Genomic DNA, 14,874 nt, shown 5'->3' with positions numbered 1-14,874 from the left:
CACCAATTTCCTTTTATTCTTTTATTCCAGTTGTTCTTTTTTGGTGGCCTATAGTGTATGGTCAATTTCTACAAATATCCCTGGAGAGTTTACAAAGAATGTATATTCTCTAATTGTTACATGTAGGTTTCTATAAATAACCATTGGGTCAAAATTGGTAACATATACCTAATTTTTATGTCATTGATGATAACTGCTGCAAAAGGCAAATTAAAATCTCTCACCAAAAGTGGATCTTTTTCTCCTTACAGTTCTTTATGTATTTGGAGCCTATGTTATTATGTACATACAAGTTCATCACTGTTATATGGTTTTCATGAATGTAACCTTTTTTGATTATGCATTAACCCTCAATTATCTCCAATAATGCTTTCTGCTTTCTATTTCCACTTTTGTCATGTGTGTTTTGCTTAGAATTTGACTAGTACATTTTATTCCATCTGTTTGTTGTCATTCTTTCTTTGTGTTAGATGTTTTTATAAAGAGCACTTAACTGACTTTGGAGTATGTTTTATTTATTTTTTATTTTAATTTTTTAAATATAATTTATGGTCAAGTTGGCTATCATCCTTTCTCTTTTGGTTTGGCTGCTTAACATTCTAGTTTTATTTCTCTACTTGTGAATCTTTAAACAAAATCTAAATTTAATCACCAAATATATCCTTTTCCCAAAGAAAGCAAGGAATTTAGAAGTCTCGAACTCTCATCATCCATCCTTAATCTTATATGATGATGTTGTCCAATGTTTTCATTCTACCCTGTTGTTGTACTGCCTACTTAGAAGGCTGTTATCATTTTACAGCCATTTCTCTTTAGATCTATTCTTATATTAACCAATTTCATTGTTCCCATTTTCTTCTTATCTCACTCCTTCATCCAGGATCCATTTTCTTTGTTTATTAAATCTTTTGTTATTTCCTGAAGTGAGGGTCAGTTAGCAACATACTCTGACCCTTTGTTTGAAAGTATCTTTATTTCCCTCTCAATTTACATAATGAATCAGAATGCACTCTTAATGTAGTTTTCAACACATTCCTCTTAAGCTTATTTTAAAGTCATGATTTTAAAGGACCCGTTGGCTTCACCAAACTACTAAGCGAGTTTATGGCAGAGAAAAAGAAAAAGTGAAGAGCCGAGAAGATAGCTACTTTTATCTCTTCAAATATTTCATATCTTCTGTTCTTTTTATTCCCTCCTTTCTGGAATGTCTATTAGATCTGCACAGCACATTCTCATGAGCCCCTTCCCTGCCCTTGACCTTCTCTCCTATGTCCCCTCTCTTCATCACTGTGATGGGCTCTGAAAACAACTGCAAGTGTGCTTTCGTTAATTCACTCTTTGGCTTTTTCAGATCAGCTGTTTAACCCTTCTACTGAGTTTCTGATACCTTGGAATCCTTTTTTTGTGTTTCTAGGAGTCTTCCTGCTTCTTCAAAATCATCTGTTCTTTTCCATAATGTCTTGCTCCTCTCTTTTGGGTTCCTTCTTTTGTGTATTTAACCACTTTAAAATCTACTTACTTTATATTCTTAATCCCATACTTGAATTATCTAACATCCTTGAGGGTCCGTGGTCTCTGCTGAATCTTGGTCTAGGTAGATTGTTTCTTCCTCTTTTTGTAATTTGGAGTTACAGAGTCATCTTCAACGCATGTTCTTCTGCAGGAATTCTGTAAAGTTTGGACTGAAGACATGTCTGTCCAGGAAGAGTTCACAGGTACTTCCGCCAGGTGTCTGAGGTTATCATCAGTCCATGACCACTTTTCACTGCTTAATTCCTCAGCCTGGGGTTGCTGGAAAACACAGTTCGGTGTGTGTGTGCATAGGGAGAGAAGGGATCCAACTCTCTGCTTTGTGCAGCCCAAGACCTCATCTTCTGGCCCTTTAAAACCCAAATCTCTGTGGTGTAGACATTGGTATCCCACCCCCACCCATGCCACTTGTGACAAGCTGGTGACAACGGGAGGGTGGAGTACTCTGTTCTCAGCTCCCTCTTTGTTTTTAGTCCCTCAGGAACTCAGGCACTTTCTTCCCAGTTCAGCTACGCATATCAAAGCGTATCTGATTCCAATCTGCATTTCCAGGTGCTGGGTCAGAGGAACATCTTTAGCTCCTCTTAAGCTCAATATTTTACCAGGACCACCAGTCCTCTCAGCCTATTTTTTACCGATTTACTTTAAACGTTTCCATTTCGAATGCACCCATCACCCTAGCTCATGCTCTACTCTATTCCATTAATGTTTTGCGTAACCAATTGTCAAAAAATTGATTGTACATATTAATCATGTAATACCCTACAATTCAAACACTGTAAGAAAATGTGCCTATCCTTAGCCTGCTTGAGAAGACATAATTTCATTATGTCTTTTATTCAAAAACACATGATTAAATCAGTTTTGCAGGCCTCTAAACATACCTTTGGCATTCTGACGCACCAAAATATTTCACTGCGTGGAGTCATTCTCAACTCTTCTGGAGTGGTTTATCATGGTTTATCTAGTTTTTGGGATTTTGTTTTACTTCATTTCCTCCCTTGTTGCCTCTCCTTGGTCATTCCATGATTACACAGCTTATGCTCATCGTGTTTTGGAAACGCAATGACCTGTTCCACTTAAAAGTTTCTTCCTGCTTGGGTTTTCTTTCTTTGCCCATCTTTTAGATGTTGGTGTCCCCAGAGTTTTGTCTCTGGTTCTCACTCCCTATGGGCACTCCCCTGGACTTCCTATCTACTCCCATGTTCCTCTTTTTTTTTTGTAAAATATTTATTTTTGAGAACGAGGCAGAGCGTGAGCAGGGGCAGGGCAGAGAGAGAGGGAGACACAGAATCCGAAGCAGGTTCCAGGCTCTGAGCTGTCAACACAGAGCCCGATGGAGGGCTCGAACTCACGAACCAGGAGATCATGACCTGAGGCAAAGTCACACGCTTAACCGACTGAGCCACCCAGGCGCCCCTCCCATGTTCTAACTACAACATGCACGCCATATTAGTTACCAAGCGTTGCTGTGACAGAGAACCATAAACTAAGTGGCTTAAAACAACAGAAATGTATTCTCTTAGAGCTGTGGAGGCTAGCAGTCTGAGATCAAGGTGTCAGTAGGGCCGGCTTCCTCTGGGCTCTGGGCAGAATCCTTCCCTTGTCTCTTCTGGCTTTTGGTGGTGGTCAGTCAGCCATGCGTGGTATTCCCTGGCTGACAGCTGTACCACTCCAATCTCTGCCTCCATTTTCACAGGGCTTCTCCCTATGTGCCTTCACATCATCTCTCCTTTGTGCGTCTGGGTCCAAATTTCCCCTTTTAATAAGGACGTAAGTCATTTTATTAGACCCACCCTCATGACCTCATCTTGACTTGATTCAACCTAAAAATACTCTACTTCCAAATATGGTAATGTCCTAAGGCCCTGGGAGTTAGGGCTTTAACATAGCTTTTCTGTGGGGGCACAATTCAAACGACACCACATGCTTATATCTGCAGATCTATCTCGAGTCTAGAAATTTCTCCCAAATGCCTGAGCCAACTATGAAAAGGAAAGCTGTAATTTTTTGAGGCCTACTGTATCCTAGGCACTGTGTATGCACTTCACATGTGTTGTCTCATTTAATCCATACAGCGTCATATATATATGGCATATATATATATATATATACACATACATACATATATACATAAATATATATATATATATTTATATAGTAAGCATCACTATCATCTGTATTTGGGTGTACCTGCAGGCCAAGGAAAGCCAAGATTAAGTGACTTTCCAGATCTCAGAGCTACAAAATGGCAGAGATTAGAACACAGGTGTGGTAACCCCCGACAGATGACTCTCTACCCTAAGCTCTACCCCCATACTGCCTCACTGGTGTCCCACGGGTAACTTAAACACAGAATAAACCAAACCAAAATCATCTATCTTAAAATTTTTTTTCTAATTCATTATACGTCCAGCCAGCCACTCACGCTAGGTTTAAGCCATTTTCTTTTATTTTTTTTCTAAAATTTTTATTATTGAGAAACAGAGACAGAGCATGAGCATGGGAGGGGCAGAGAGAAGGGGAAACACAGAATCCGAAGCAGTCTCCAGGCTCCGACCTGTCAGCACAGAGCCCGCCCCAGGCTCGAACCCATGAACCGCAAGACCATGACCTGAGTTGAAGTTGGACGCTCAACCGACTGAGCCACCCAGGCGCCCCAAATCTAAGCCATTTTCAATCCCATTGTGGAGTCAGACAGGTTACGTGCTGAGCAACACAGTAGACTATTGTGAACATCTCCAGTCTTTCCTTCTTTACTTAGTCCCCTTTGAAAAGCCCATTTTAGAATTTCTGCAACAACTTAACGAACACATCCTACCATGGCATGGCTTTGTGTTCTTCCCTGGATAATTTTGATAGTGTAGCATGGAAAGGAGAACGAACTCAGCCTCTGGGATCAGACAGAACTGGATGAGAATCCTGGCTCTCCAAATTATTGGCTGAGACACCCTGAGCAATGATCTTGGCTTCCCCAGCTTTAGTTTCTTTATCTGTAACGTGAGAACAACAAATACTACCTACACCATAGGGTGCTTTGTGAGGCTTAAATGAGATAATACCTTATGGACAAAGTGGACAGCCCGGTGCCTGACAACGGTGTGCACTCGATCCACAGGAGCCGTCACCATTTCTGTATTTATGATTTCGGTCACACATATAACCCAAGGGCAGTTTCCTCAATTGCTATCCAGCTCATAGTTTAGGACGATAATTAACTTGGACTTTAGGAGTTAAGGTTTAACTGGTTTGGTCGTCTGCTTGCTTGACTTGGTTGCACAGAAGCAATTTAAGTAGAAGCTTACAGAAACACGCTCCATAAGGTAGACACAGCGGGAGCGATCCATGGGAGTGGTTCGTGGCATGACGAAGTAAAATGAAGGCTTGAGGTCTTACAACAACTTCTGTAGGTATCCGTGAGCCCAGGCCTGGGTGGCGGCTCTGGTCTTACCCACCTGCACAAGTGTTCCTGAAAGAGTTGCTTTGCTTCTAGCTAGGGCTCCATGTTCCCATGTTTAAAGGGAGATGTTTATGATGGTTCTATGTGCCAACCTGACTGAATCACGAGACGTCCAGACATTTGGTTAAACATTATTTCTGGGTGTGTCTGTAAGGGTGTTTCCAAAAGAAATCAGCATTTGAATTAGAAGACTGAGTAAACTCGTAGCCCGCCCTCCCCTGTGGGGGTGGGTGACACCAACTAATCCATAAGGACGCAAATGGAACAAAAAGGTGGAGGAAGGAAGAGAGGATTTGCTCCCTTTGCCTGACTTTTGAGCTGGGGCATTGATCTCGGGCCTTCAGGTCTCTGGCTTTCATGCTTTAAGACTCAGACTAAAATCTACACCATTGGCTCTCCTGGGGTCCCAGTTTGCAGACAACAGATTGTGGACTGTGGGACTTCTCAGCCTCCATAATCACATGGGCTAATTCCTCATAAGGATAAAAAAAAGTGGTGAGGGAGAGAAGGAGACAGAGGGAGAGAGAGAGACACACACACACACACACACACACACACAGAGAGAGAGAGAGAGAGAGACTGGTTCTGTTTCTCTGAAGAACCCTAATACAAAGTTCAACTAAGATCATCAAGAGTCTTGGACCGCCAACTCCTGTGATCCTGTGATTCCTGCTAACTAAATCTGGATGACCATGAACTCAATAAATGCACATTAACTGACCCCTGCGCACAGGCCCCGAGCTCGCTGCTTTGTCTGGTGATGAAGAATACGAAAGACATATTCACCAACTCACAATCTAATAGGATAGACAGGCTCAGAGATTATGACCTCTAAGAAGACGAAAGCACAATAGGTTTACCCTCTGCACTTGGCCAGTGAGTACACTCTTCTATCACTTGGGATTCGTTTGCTTTCAAAGCCCAGCTGGGAGATGTCATATGTGGGAGGAATCACGTGATGGCCACGTGAGCCCTCTGTCACTCTAACAACTCAAAATCTTGACTTTACCAGCAAAGACCCCCGCTGGGTGCATGTTCTTTGTCTGCATGGAGCCGTTCTCTCGTGTAATTCATTCTGTTCATAAAGGATGTCACAAGAAAACGGGCTGGTGAAACGCAATGCTGCAATTATATCAGAAAGATAGTCCCATGGTCCCCTCTATAGCCTCAGTGGACCCTGAGTGTAAAGTCCGGGGATCCTGCGTGTGGGATGCAGAATTGAGAAAAACAATGCCTTCCTTGTGAAACTTCTCTGTGAAAACAAGGATTATGTTCCCACACGACTTTTTATTTTGGCTGCCAGGAAGCTCAAAGCCATACTGGAAGCATGGCTACAATATCTTGGCCAAGCTTGCGGTCAAATGTGGTCAAAATGGCTGCCTCATTCTTTCGCGTGACCTTGGTTTTCCATCAATAGTTTTAATTGCCTCAGTACTGACTCCTAATTTCTTTTTGATCAGTGGTTTGGTTCGTGTGTCTATCGGTAGCTGAGTTCACAAGGCATCTCAAATCCTTCATGGGATTGAATGAATATATGCATATCGAAGTAAGTATGAGGTCTATTCTGGTGTGAAACAAAATAAAGCATGGTAATAAAAGAATTGGTAAGATGTAAAAAAAAAAAAAAAAAGCCATGAAGTTGCCAAAAGATCAAGGCTGGTTTCCTAGACAGAGTGGATTTGCCTTGCAGAAGGATCTGTTAGCAGAGAAAGGAAGAAGGGCATTCCATCGGAGGGAACAGCATGGGCGAAGACACTGAGTTGTAGCAATGGCAGCATGAAAGCAGAGTGACGGGGTGGGGGCGGGGGGAACAGGATGTGGCAGAGAAAATGACGGAGGCTGCAAAAAAATTTAGGAATCATAGCATGAAAGGTACAAAGGAAGCTCCTCTTGACCAGCCATCTCATTCCTCAGATGTTTGTGACATTTGCCTGAATCAGTCATCTGAGCTCTGAATCCCACACTCTCCTGTCAGGAACTACATACTTCATTGTGGATGGGTCTTATCTACTTCTGACAGGCTTTGGTCACTTCCTGTGTGACGGGTACATGAGTTATAAGTGCTCAGTGAATACTTGATGAATTGAGGAGAAGGGACCCAGCACAGAGGGTGTGAGGAAGACACAATACCAGTAATTCCAGCCATGGGTGTTTGGGGGGCAAGAATAAAGGGGTCTTAAATCACGTAAGAGCTTGTATTCATGTGACTGAAACACAGTAAGCACTCTGTGAATGAATGAATGAATCAATCAATCAATCAATCAGTGAGTGATGAAGCGAATGTGGCAATTCTCGATTTCCGAGACTTCTGATCACCATGAGTGTTTGTGCCCCAGGTGGCTATTTAGAAAATAAAAGTAGAAATGTTTGAAAAGCCCAGTGCTTTAGCACTCATGTTAGGGAATAAAAACAGAAAAGGGAAAAAAAAATCTTTCAAAATGATGTAAGCTGCTAAAACCAGAGGTCCCGTTGCATTTTGGTCAGCATTTTGCAACTTTTAAGGACAGTGGACGAAGACTGTGCCTTCCTCTTTGTTAGCCCTGCTGGTTAGCACATCACCAAGTACACTGTGAATACCTCAAAAGTTACAGTGGCTGCCAGAGGGACACCTGGTACACAGAGGGACAGCATCCCTGATGGCAGGTGCTCAGTGAGGCATCGTGAAGCCCAGGCTCTTTAGAATACTAGCTCCGTGGGGCACCTGGGTGGCTCAGTCGGTTGAGCGTCCGACTTCGGCTCAGGTGGTGATCTCACGGTTTGTGAGTTTGAGCCCCGCGTCGGGCTCTGTGCTGACGGCTCGGAGCCTGGAGCCTGCTTCGGATTCTGTGTCTCCCTCTCTCTCTGCCCCTCCCCTGCTCATGCTCGGTCTCTCTCTGTCTCAGAAAAAAAAAAAAAAAAAAAAAAGTGCACTCCAGTGGTGCAGTGGGGACCCATTTGTTTCTGAACAGTGATCTGTGTTTGCAGAATTGGGGAGGCAGACGTGGAAACACCTGGAAGTTAGATTCCTGCATCGTACCCCAGGTGTCTTGGCTGTTGTTAGGAATGCAGCCAAATGCCTACAAGCCTCATACTATGATTCAGTTTGTCAGAATGAATCTCAGGCTTCCTCTTCTCCCACGCAGCATTTCGTGCCTTCAACGGTCCCGGGTTTTCCTATGGATGAAGTGATGCGTGGTCTTTGCAGATTTTATTATTTTATTTTATTTTATTTTATTTTATTTTATTTTATTTTATCTTATTTTTTTTTTTATTTAAGTATGTTTGACACACAGTGTTACGTTAATGCACCACCCATGACAGGTCCCCAAAATACACCCTAAGGGAGAAGAAACTTTAGGAAGACAAAATTCCTTCCCCCCGAACGGGTGACTCTTCATTTTTCAAAACTGTTGGGAACATCATTGTGAAACTATTGGTTATTTCTTCCCGGCCACCCACGCTTCTGAAAGTAACACAGCACGCCTTTATCAAAAACAGGTAAAAACAGGTACCTGTGTTCAGGTAAAACTTATTCAGTGTCTTCTATTTAGATTAGAGCTTCTCAAACCATGTTCTGCATGCAAGTCACCCAAAAAGTGTGCCAACCATGTGGCCTCCTCAACCCTTCCCACACCCAGGTTCAGGAAACTCGGAAATGTGCATTTTCGCATCACAAGTCTCCCGGGTAATCCTGATGCAAGTGGTTCTGACTGTACCCGGAGAAACTTTCTCCAGTCGGTGTCCAAATCCACCTGAGCCAACCAACAACGTGCCGTCTCACCAGGCCGCACGTGTCCACCTCCTCGTAAGACGGAGTTCACGGAACGACACTATGAGCTGCCACCGTGTAAGGAACAGCCCAACCCCACGAGATGGAGACTTACACCTACGGACATGCAAACCGAATAGACAGACAGACAGACAGACAGGTAGATAGATAGATAGATAGATAGACAGATCGATAGATAGAAACGTATAAATGTGATTTATTGTCTAACCGTGTACTTTGCGAGGGAGAAGCACGCATCAACAATTTTTCCAGGACAAGAGGCATGAGCCAAGGCTTTCCAGAATGTCTCGTGGTCTCACTGAGGGTTGTTCTCGTGACTTCCCTGTTCCTCCCCTACGACAAACCGAGGAATACATTTTTCTCTCGACTCAGAATGAACAGCCGGGCCATCGCCTTCCTTTTTATCCCATGAACGCTTAACCACGTACCGATTGAGGCCTTCCCCTTCTCACTGACGCCTGGTGACACCTTGGAGCCGAATGCCACCCGCCTTTTGCAACTGTGCAAAGGTTAAAAGTTTGCATTTTAAAGGCAGACGCTTCAGGGCGCCTGGGTGGCTCAGCCCACTGAGCACCCCGACTCTTCATTTTTGGCTCAGGTCATGATCTCACGTCTCATTAAGCGGAGCCCCGCCTCAGGCTCTGCGCTGACAGCACGGAGCCTGCTTGGGATTCTCTCTCTCCCTCTCTTTCTCTCTCTCTCTCAAAATAAATAAATAAAAATAAAAACTAAAATAAAATAAAAGCAGATGCTTAGAAATAAGTATTTTTTTCAGCAATCTTTATGACGTCCACGGATGAGCGTCAGTCCGTGTGTTTAGCTAGAGGGAGACACACATGCCAGGTGGAACCAGGTTTGGACAACTCTCTCCTTGGGCAGAGCATTCTAGGCCCAAGATGTGCCTGAACGAGGTGCCCGGGTCCCGGAGCCAGGGCTGAGCTGCAGACGCCGCAGCCGGACAGGGCCGTCCCCGGGTCCTGCAATCTCACGGCCACACTGGGGAATTCTCTGGACGGTCGGTGCCATGCGGCCGTGTGGGCGGGCGTGAGTGGGTGTGGGTGTGGGCGCGTGTGTTCATCTGTGTGTCTGTGTATGACCACACCTACTTGAAGCTTGACCAATAACTGAAAGGCTGACGGCTTGCAAAATCAGCCACAGCTCTCTTACAAACACTATCAACCGAATAACTGCCTGCGTTTGGTATGAAGCAACTGAAGGAGGGAAGAGCTGGAAGAGGCCTTTCTTCAGGGGATGAAACCAATCTTTGCACAAAAACGTCAGTATGAGCCAATCTGCACGACCGTCAGTCCACCCAGCCAGCTGACATTTAATGAGCACCTACTATAAACCGGGAACGGTGCGGGGCGGGGGGGGGGGGCTCTGACTTCATTGAATCGGTCCTTTGCCTCTTCCCCGTATAAACAGCTCTCCTGATCTCTGAACATTTTACTCAAGGTAGAAAGCGTCCAGCCTGTCCCTCGTTGGCAATGATATTGACGCCATCGAAGCACACTGATAGCACGACAGAAACATGACCCCATCTGTATACAGTGTGAGCACATCACACGTTACCTCTTGGGCCGGCGAGGCTCTCAGGAGCCAAGACAAGAATCTTCGATACAGGCCTGTCCTCAGATGGATTCTCTGGTCTTAGAGAACTAACAAAAACTTCGTTTTGCCTGACTTGAAGAAACGACACTCTGAAGAAACAAGGCTAAGGCTGAGAGGGGTGTGTGGGTGGGTGCTCTTCGCGTCTGTACCTCGTCCTGTTCATATCCAGACAGCGTCCGCGGCAACGGCGTCCCTGCCCCCTTCTCCTCCCCAGGAACTCCCCTGCTCTCCAGCCTTTTTTAGGTACCCCACGTCCAGGACGCGGGCCTCAGACCATCTGCATTTCCGTATGGGTCCCCCTCCGCAGGAACTGCCTTTTGTGCGACGGCCCGGGATCGAGTCCCGAGTTTCGGGTCAGCAGCTCGGGGGCTATGGTCAAACCAAAAGGGGGGAGCTTCCGTACAAAAGCCAACTGCCTTTCAGTCAACATCGAAACCTGTTTTGTCCCCGTCATCGGGCACACGTGAGACTTCATGTCTGCTGTCTCCTATAAAGGTCTCACAACATGCCTCCGAGGTGGCCCCAAAGGATGATGCCTTTCGTATCAAGGCATCAAGCAGTCTTGCTGAAAGCCACTGCCCAGCGACCACCCTGGGGAGCAGCCCGGGCCACGGACCCAAGCCAGACGTTCTGCCAAGTACTGCGTGCTTTGCACTCTATTTGGAAGGTGTCGGAGGTCCGTGAAAGTGGCCGCGTGCAGGAGAAGGGGCAGTGGGATGAGACACACACCCTGAGCGGATCTGAGCCTGCGGCCACCCCGCTTCACGGAGGTGAATTTCAGTGACCCCTGGAGCAAGACGGAGTCAAGTCTGTGTGGACCTCGCTCGTGCACTGGCAGCCTTTCGTGCATTCTCCCCTCGCTTGGTGTTCGTGGAGAACCTACCTCAGGCCAGCCCTGTACTTGGCCATGGAGGTTGGGCCTTCCGGGGGGGCTTGCGTTGTACTGAGGGAGGAAGCCACTCAGCAAACGCTCACGTGAATGGACAGTGGAGTGACAGCCGGGAGACAAAGAGGGCGTTGGGGGTTGAGGTCAGCAGGTAGAGTGGGGAATGGCTTTGGGCGGCGCCTTCAGGAAAGGCCTCTCCGAGGAGACATTTGCACCAAGCGCTCGTGAAGGACAGAACTACCTGGAACCAAGGGTTTCAGGCTGAAGTGACCCTGATTCCAAGCCCCTGAGGCCAAGCCACAGGGTGACCAGATGGCTGCAAGGAGTGACAGAGGGGAGCCCACAGGGGCCGTGTTAGGAGCCGAGATTTAACCCAGCAGCTAACGGAAGAGACCCAGGGCAGGCAGGCCCGTCTGAACGCGGACTTGGCCTCCTGTTAACAGTAGTCCCCGGGAGAAGTTAGTTGACCCCTGGGAGCTCCATTTTCCTCATCAGGAAAATTGTGATAAGGATTCCTATTTTCCAAGGGGCGCCTGGGTGACTCAGTCGGTTAAGGGTCTGACTTTGGCTCAGGTCAGGATCTCATGGTCCATGAGTTCGAGCCCCGAGATGGGCTCTGTGCTGACAGCTCAGAGCCTGGAGCCTGCTTTGGATTCTGGGTCTCCCTCTCTGTTCCTCCCCCCTCATGCTGTCTCTCTCTCTCTCTGTCTCTCTATCAAAAATAAATAAACATTAAAAAATAAAAAAAAAAACAATTCCTATTTCCCAAGATATCACGAGATGGTGCCTTCACACTGCTTACCCAAAACCCTGACACCTGTTAAGGACCCACAAAGCAGTGACGGTGTCTGTGGTAGTTTTGGGTTTCTGCAGCTCGTTTCCTCTGAAAAGTCATCTTTCCCATCACCTTCAGTTTTTTGCTAAACAAGTAAGTTCGTGGCATTTTCCTCAAGTTCAGGGCTATTGCTTTGGTTTGAGTTTAGAATTACTTCTGTGGCAAAGAGTCATTCTGGTTCTCAGAATCGGGACGACAGGCCAGGGAGAGCTGGAATTTTCGACTTTGAGCACAAACCGTGACGCCTCCCAGCTTTGTATTTTGCCAGCTGAGAAGTCTTTTTCAAAAGCATACCACGTAGGATGAAAATGTAGCACTTCATGCAAAAACAAGGGTATTTAAGAGGGGCCCCTGGGCGGCTCGGTCAGTTAAGCGGCCGACTCTTGGTTTCCGCTCAGGTCACGACCTCACGGTTTGTGCGATCGAGCCCTGCGCTGGGCTTTGCGCTGACAGCGCAGGGCCTGCTTGGGAGTCTCTCTCTCCGTCTCTCTCTGCCTCTCCCCCACGTGTGCTCTCTCAATCTCTTTCTCAAAAATAAACTTTTTTTTTTTTTTAAAAAAAAGAATATTTACCACCAAATAATCTCAGAGAAAGGGCATTTCTTCCCCTGAAAGGTCATTTTTCGTAGGTTTCCATCCTCTCTTTGTCTCTCACGCGCACACACACACACACACGCACACGCACGCTCAGTGGACATTCCACCACAGGTGGACAGGCTCCTGCTGGCCTGCGTTTACAGTCCCTCCCCCAGGCCATGGAGGGTGCTGGATGCCAGAGGCAGGCAGGCCAAGCTCGACGGCCCCCCAGGAGCATCTGACCTGCTGGGACGATCACTCTGCGCTCGTTCGTGGTCATGTTTGGGGGCGGAATGTGCTTCTCCTCCATGTAGCTGCCATAATTCATGCCGACGGTGTCTGGGCCGCCCGCCATCTTCCCGCCTTTTGCCATGCTGCATTCATCCGGGGAGTTTCTGAAGGAGAAGAAAATACATTCTTCCATTATTTCTGCCACCCGGCCTGCCTGTGACACACAGAACGGAGCAAGGGTGCGGTGGAGAGAGGCAGACGGAGAAGGGAGGAGGGAAGAGTCAACGGGCAAATACGGTGTCGGCTCGGGGCTGAGTGGCCCTGTCCCCCCAAAACTCCTTTCCTGAAGCCCTGACAAATGGAACGGTATTCAGAAGTGGGGCCTTTGGCAGGTGATCACATGAGGTCACAACGGCGAGGCCCCCATGATGGGATCAGTCCCCTTACAAGAAGCAGAAGGGACCCGGGGACTCTCCCTCTCTGTCTCTGCCACTGAGGATACACTGAGAAGGTGGCCGTCCACAGCCCAGACCCTGGCCTTGCCGGCACCTTGGCCTTGGACTTCCAGCCCCCAGAACTGTGGGAAATAAATTAATAAATTTGTGTCACGTAAGCCCCCCGGTCTGCGGCATTTAGCTATGCCAGCCCGAGGGGACTAGTGCACTGCCCACCCTCGGCTGAAGCCCGGGGCGGCCTGGAGGGAAGCAAGTTGCCAGCTGGCTTCTGTTTCTTAAGCCAGAGCCTTCTGAAACTGTCATGTCAAAACTCCACTGGTGACAGCTGTTTGGAAACACTTGCAAGGAACAGTGAACCGCCACGGTCCTGTCTCCGTGACGGTAAACAGGCCATGTACCGTATGCACAGAGGTGACCCCAGCTCGGACAGCTGGGTTTATCCTCCAACGACATTCGCCTTCAAAACCTCAGAATGAATTCTGTGTGTTCAGTTTCAACTCCCTATAGCCAATCATGAGATATGGAGCTTTGGAGGCTCACTGTCCCTAGCCGAGACACTGGCAGGCGGGGCAGAGACGGGGGCAGACCTGGCAGCCTGGGAGGTGGCCGGAGAGTGGACTCAGCCGCCCCTAAGGGTTGGGATGGGGTGTGAAACCAGCCATGAGGACGGAGGCAGACAGGAGTCAGCCGCTGGCCCTCTGAGGACCACTCACAGGGCCACTACCGTCAGGAAGGCAGCGGCAGCCATTTGGATAAAGACAAACCCTGCCTTCTTTCTGGAAAAAGAAGAAAGGACCATAAATATATGATGAATTCATATCTAACAGGGAAACCCCCCAAAAGGAAAATCCAACGCAACCAGGAAACAGAAAAATATGTCAATGCCTTTTAGAAGGTTAGCCCACAGGTCATTAACTTCGAGACCACTGTAGATGAGGGGCCTTGATAGTTGGGTTATATCTTCTAAGGTGGGTTTCCAAAAACTGCCTCTCGAGCTCTACCCCACACAGGATTTTCCTACTCTTGGGAATCTCCAAAACTCCACTGCATGTTGGATTCCCTCCCAGTGTCTAAGGCGTTGAGGTTGTGGGCTCCACTCCAATGAACTTTTCTTCGTCTCCTCCACACCCCACTAGTTGAAGCTCTGCATCCAACTTGTGGAATCATGGAACCATGGGCCTGGCATGGCCTTGACCTTCAAGCTTGAGAACATCAAAACCATCTGAGCCAGAAGGGCACTCTCTGGGTGGGACAGGCCCAGAGTGGGATGGAGAAGGTCATTGGGGAGCCAAAAGCTTGGCAGGGGTGTGGACAGGAAGGGCAGACCAAGGGAAAGAGTGCCCTGGAAAAGAGGGAAAAGAGGGAAAAGAGTTCATTCAGCATCCTAGATCACTGAAAATACACACAGACCTGGTGCTGATGGAGAGAGCTCAGGGCTGACAGCGAGGAAGGCGTAGGTACATCTACAGATAAAGATCGTGGTCAGGGTCACAGGACGAAGGCCCCACCACAGGCCTGGAAA

The 14,874-nt window shown here is 47.2% G+C and overlaps 1 protein-coding gene across 16 annotated transcripts in view; it reads right to left on the bottom strand.

The window, feature by feature from the left end:
* ERG (ETS transcription factor ERG) overlaps positions 1–14,874 on the bottom strand; it is a 267,584-nt gene that overhangs the window by 30,081 nt on the left and 222,629 nt on the right. For all 16 annotated transcript variants that reach the window (XM_045501369.1, XM_045501368.1, XM_045501367.1 and 13 more), the window contains one exon: positions 12,910–13,061. In XM_045501369.1, coding sequence (XP_045357325.1) covers positions 12,910–13,061 — 152 coding nt within the window. The remainder of the gene's footprint in view (positions 1–12,909; positions 13,062–14,874) is intronic.

This window comes from Leopardus geoffroyi, chromosome C2, assembly GCF_018350155.1.
Source record: "Leopardus geoffroyi isolate Oge1 chromosome C2, O.geoffroyi_Oge1_pat1.0, whole genome shotgun sequence".
Lineage (NCBI taxonomy): Eukaryota > Metazoa > Chordata > Mammalia > Carnivora > Felidae > Leopardus > Leopardus geoffroyi.
The sequence above is the reverse complement of the archived record's forward strand: the minus strand, read 5'-3'. Positions and strand labels throughout refer to the sequence as shown.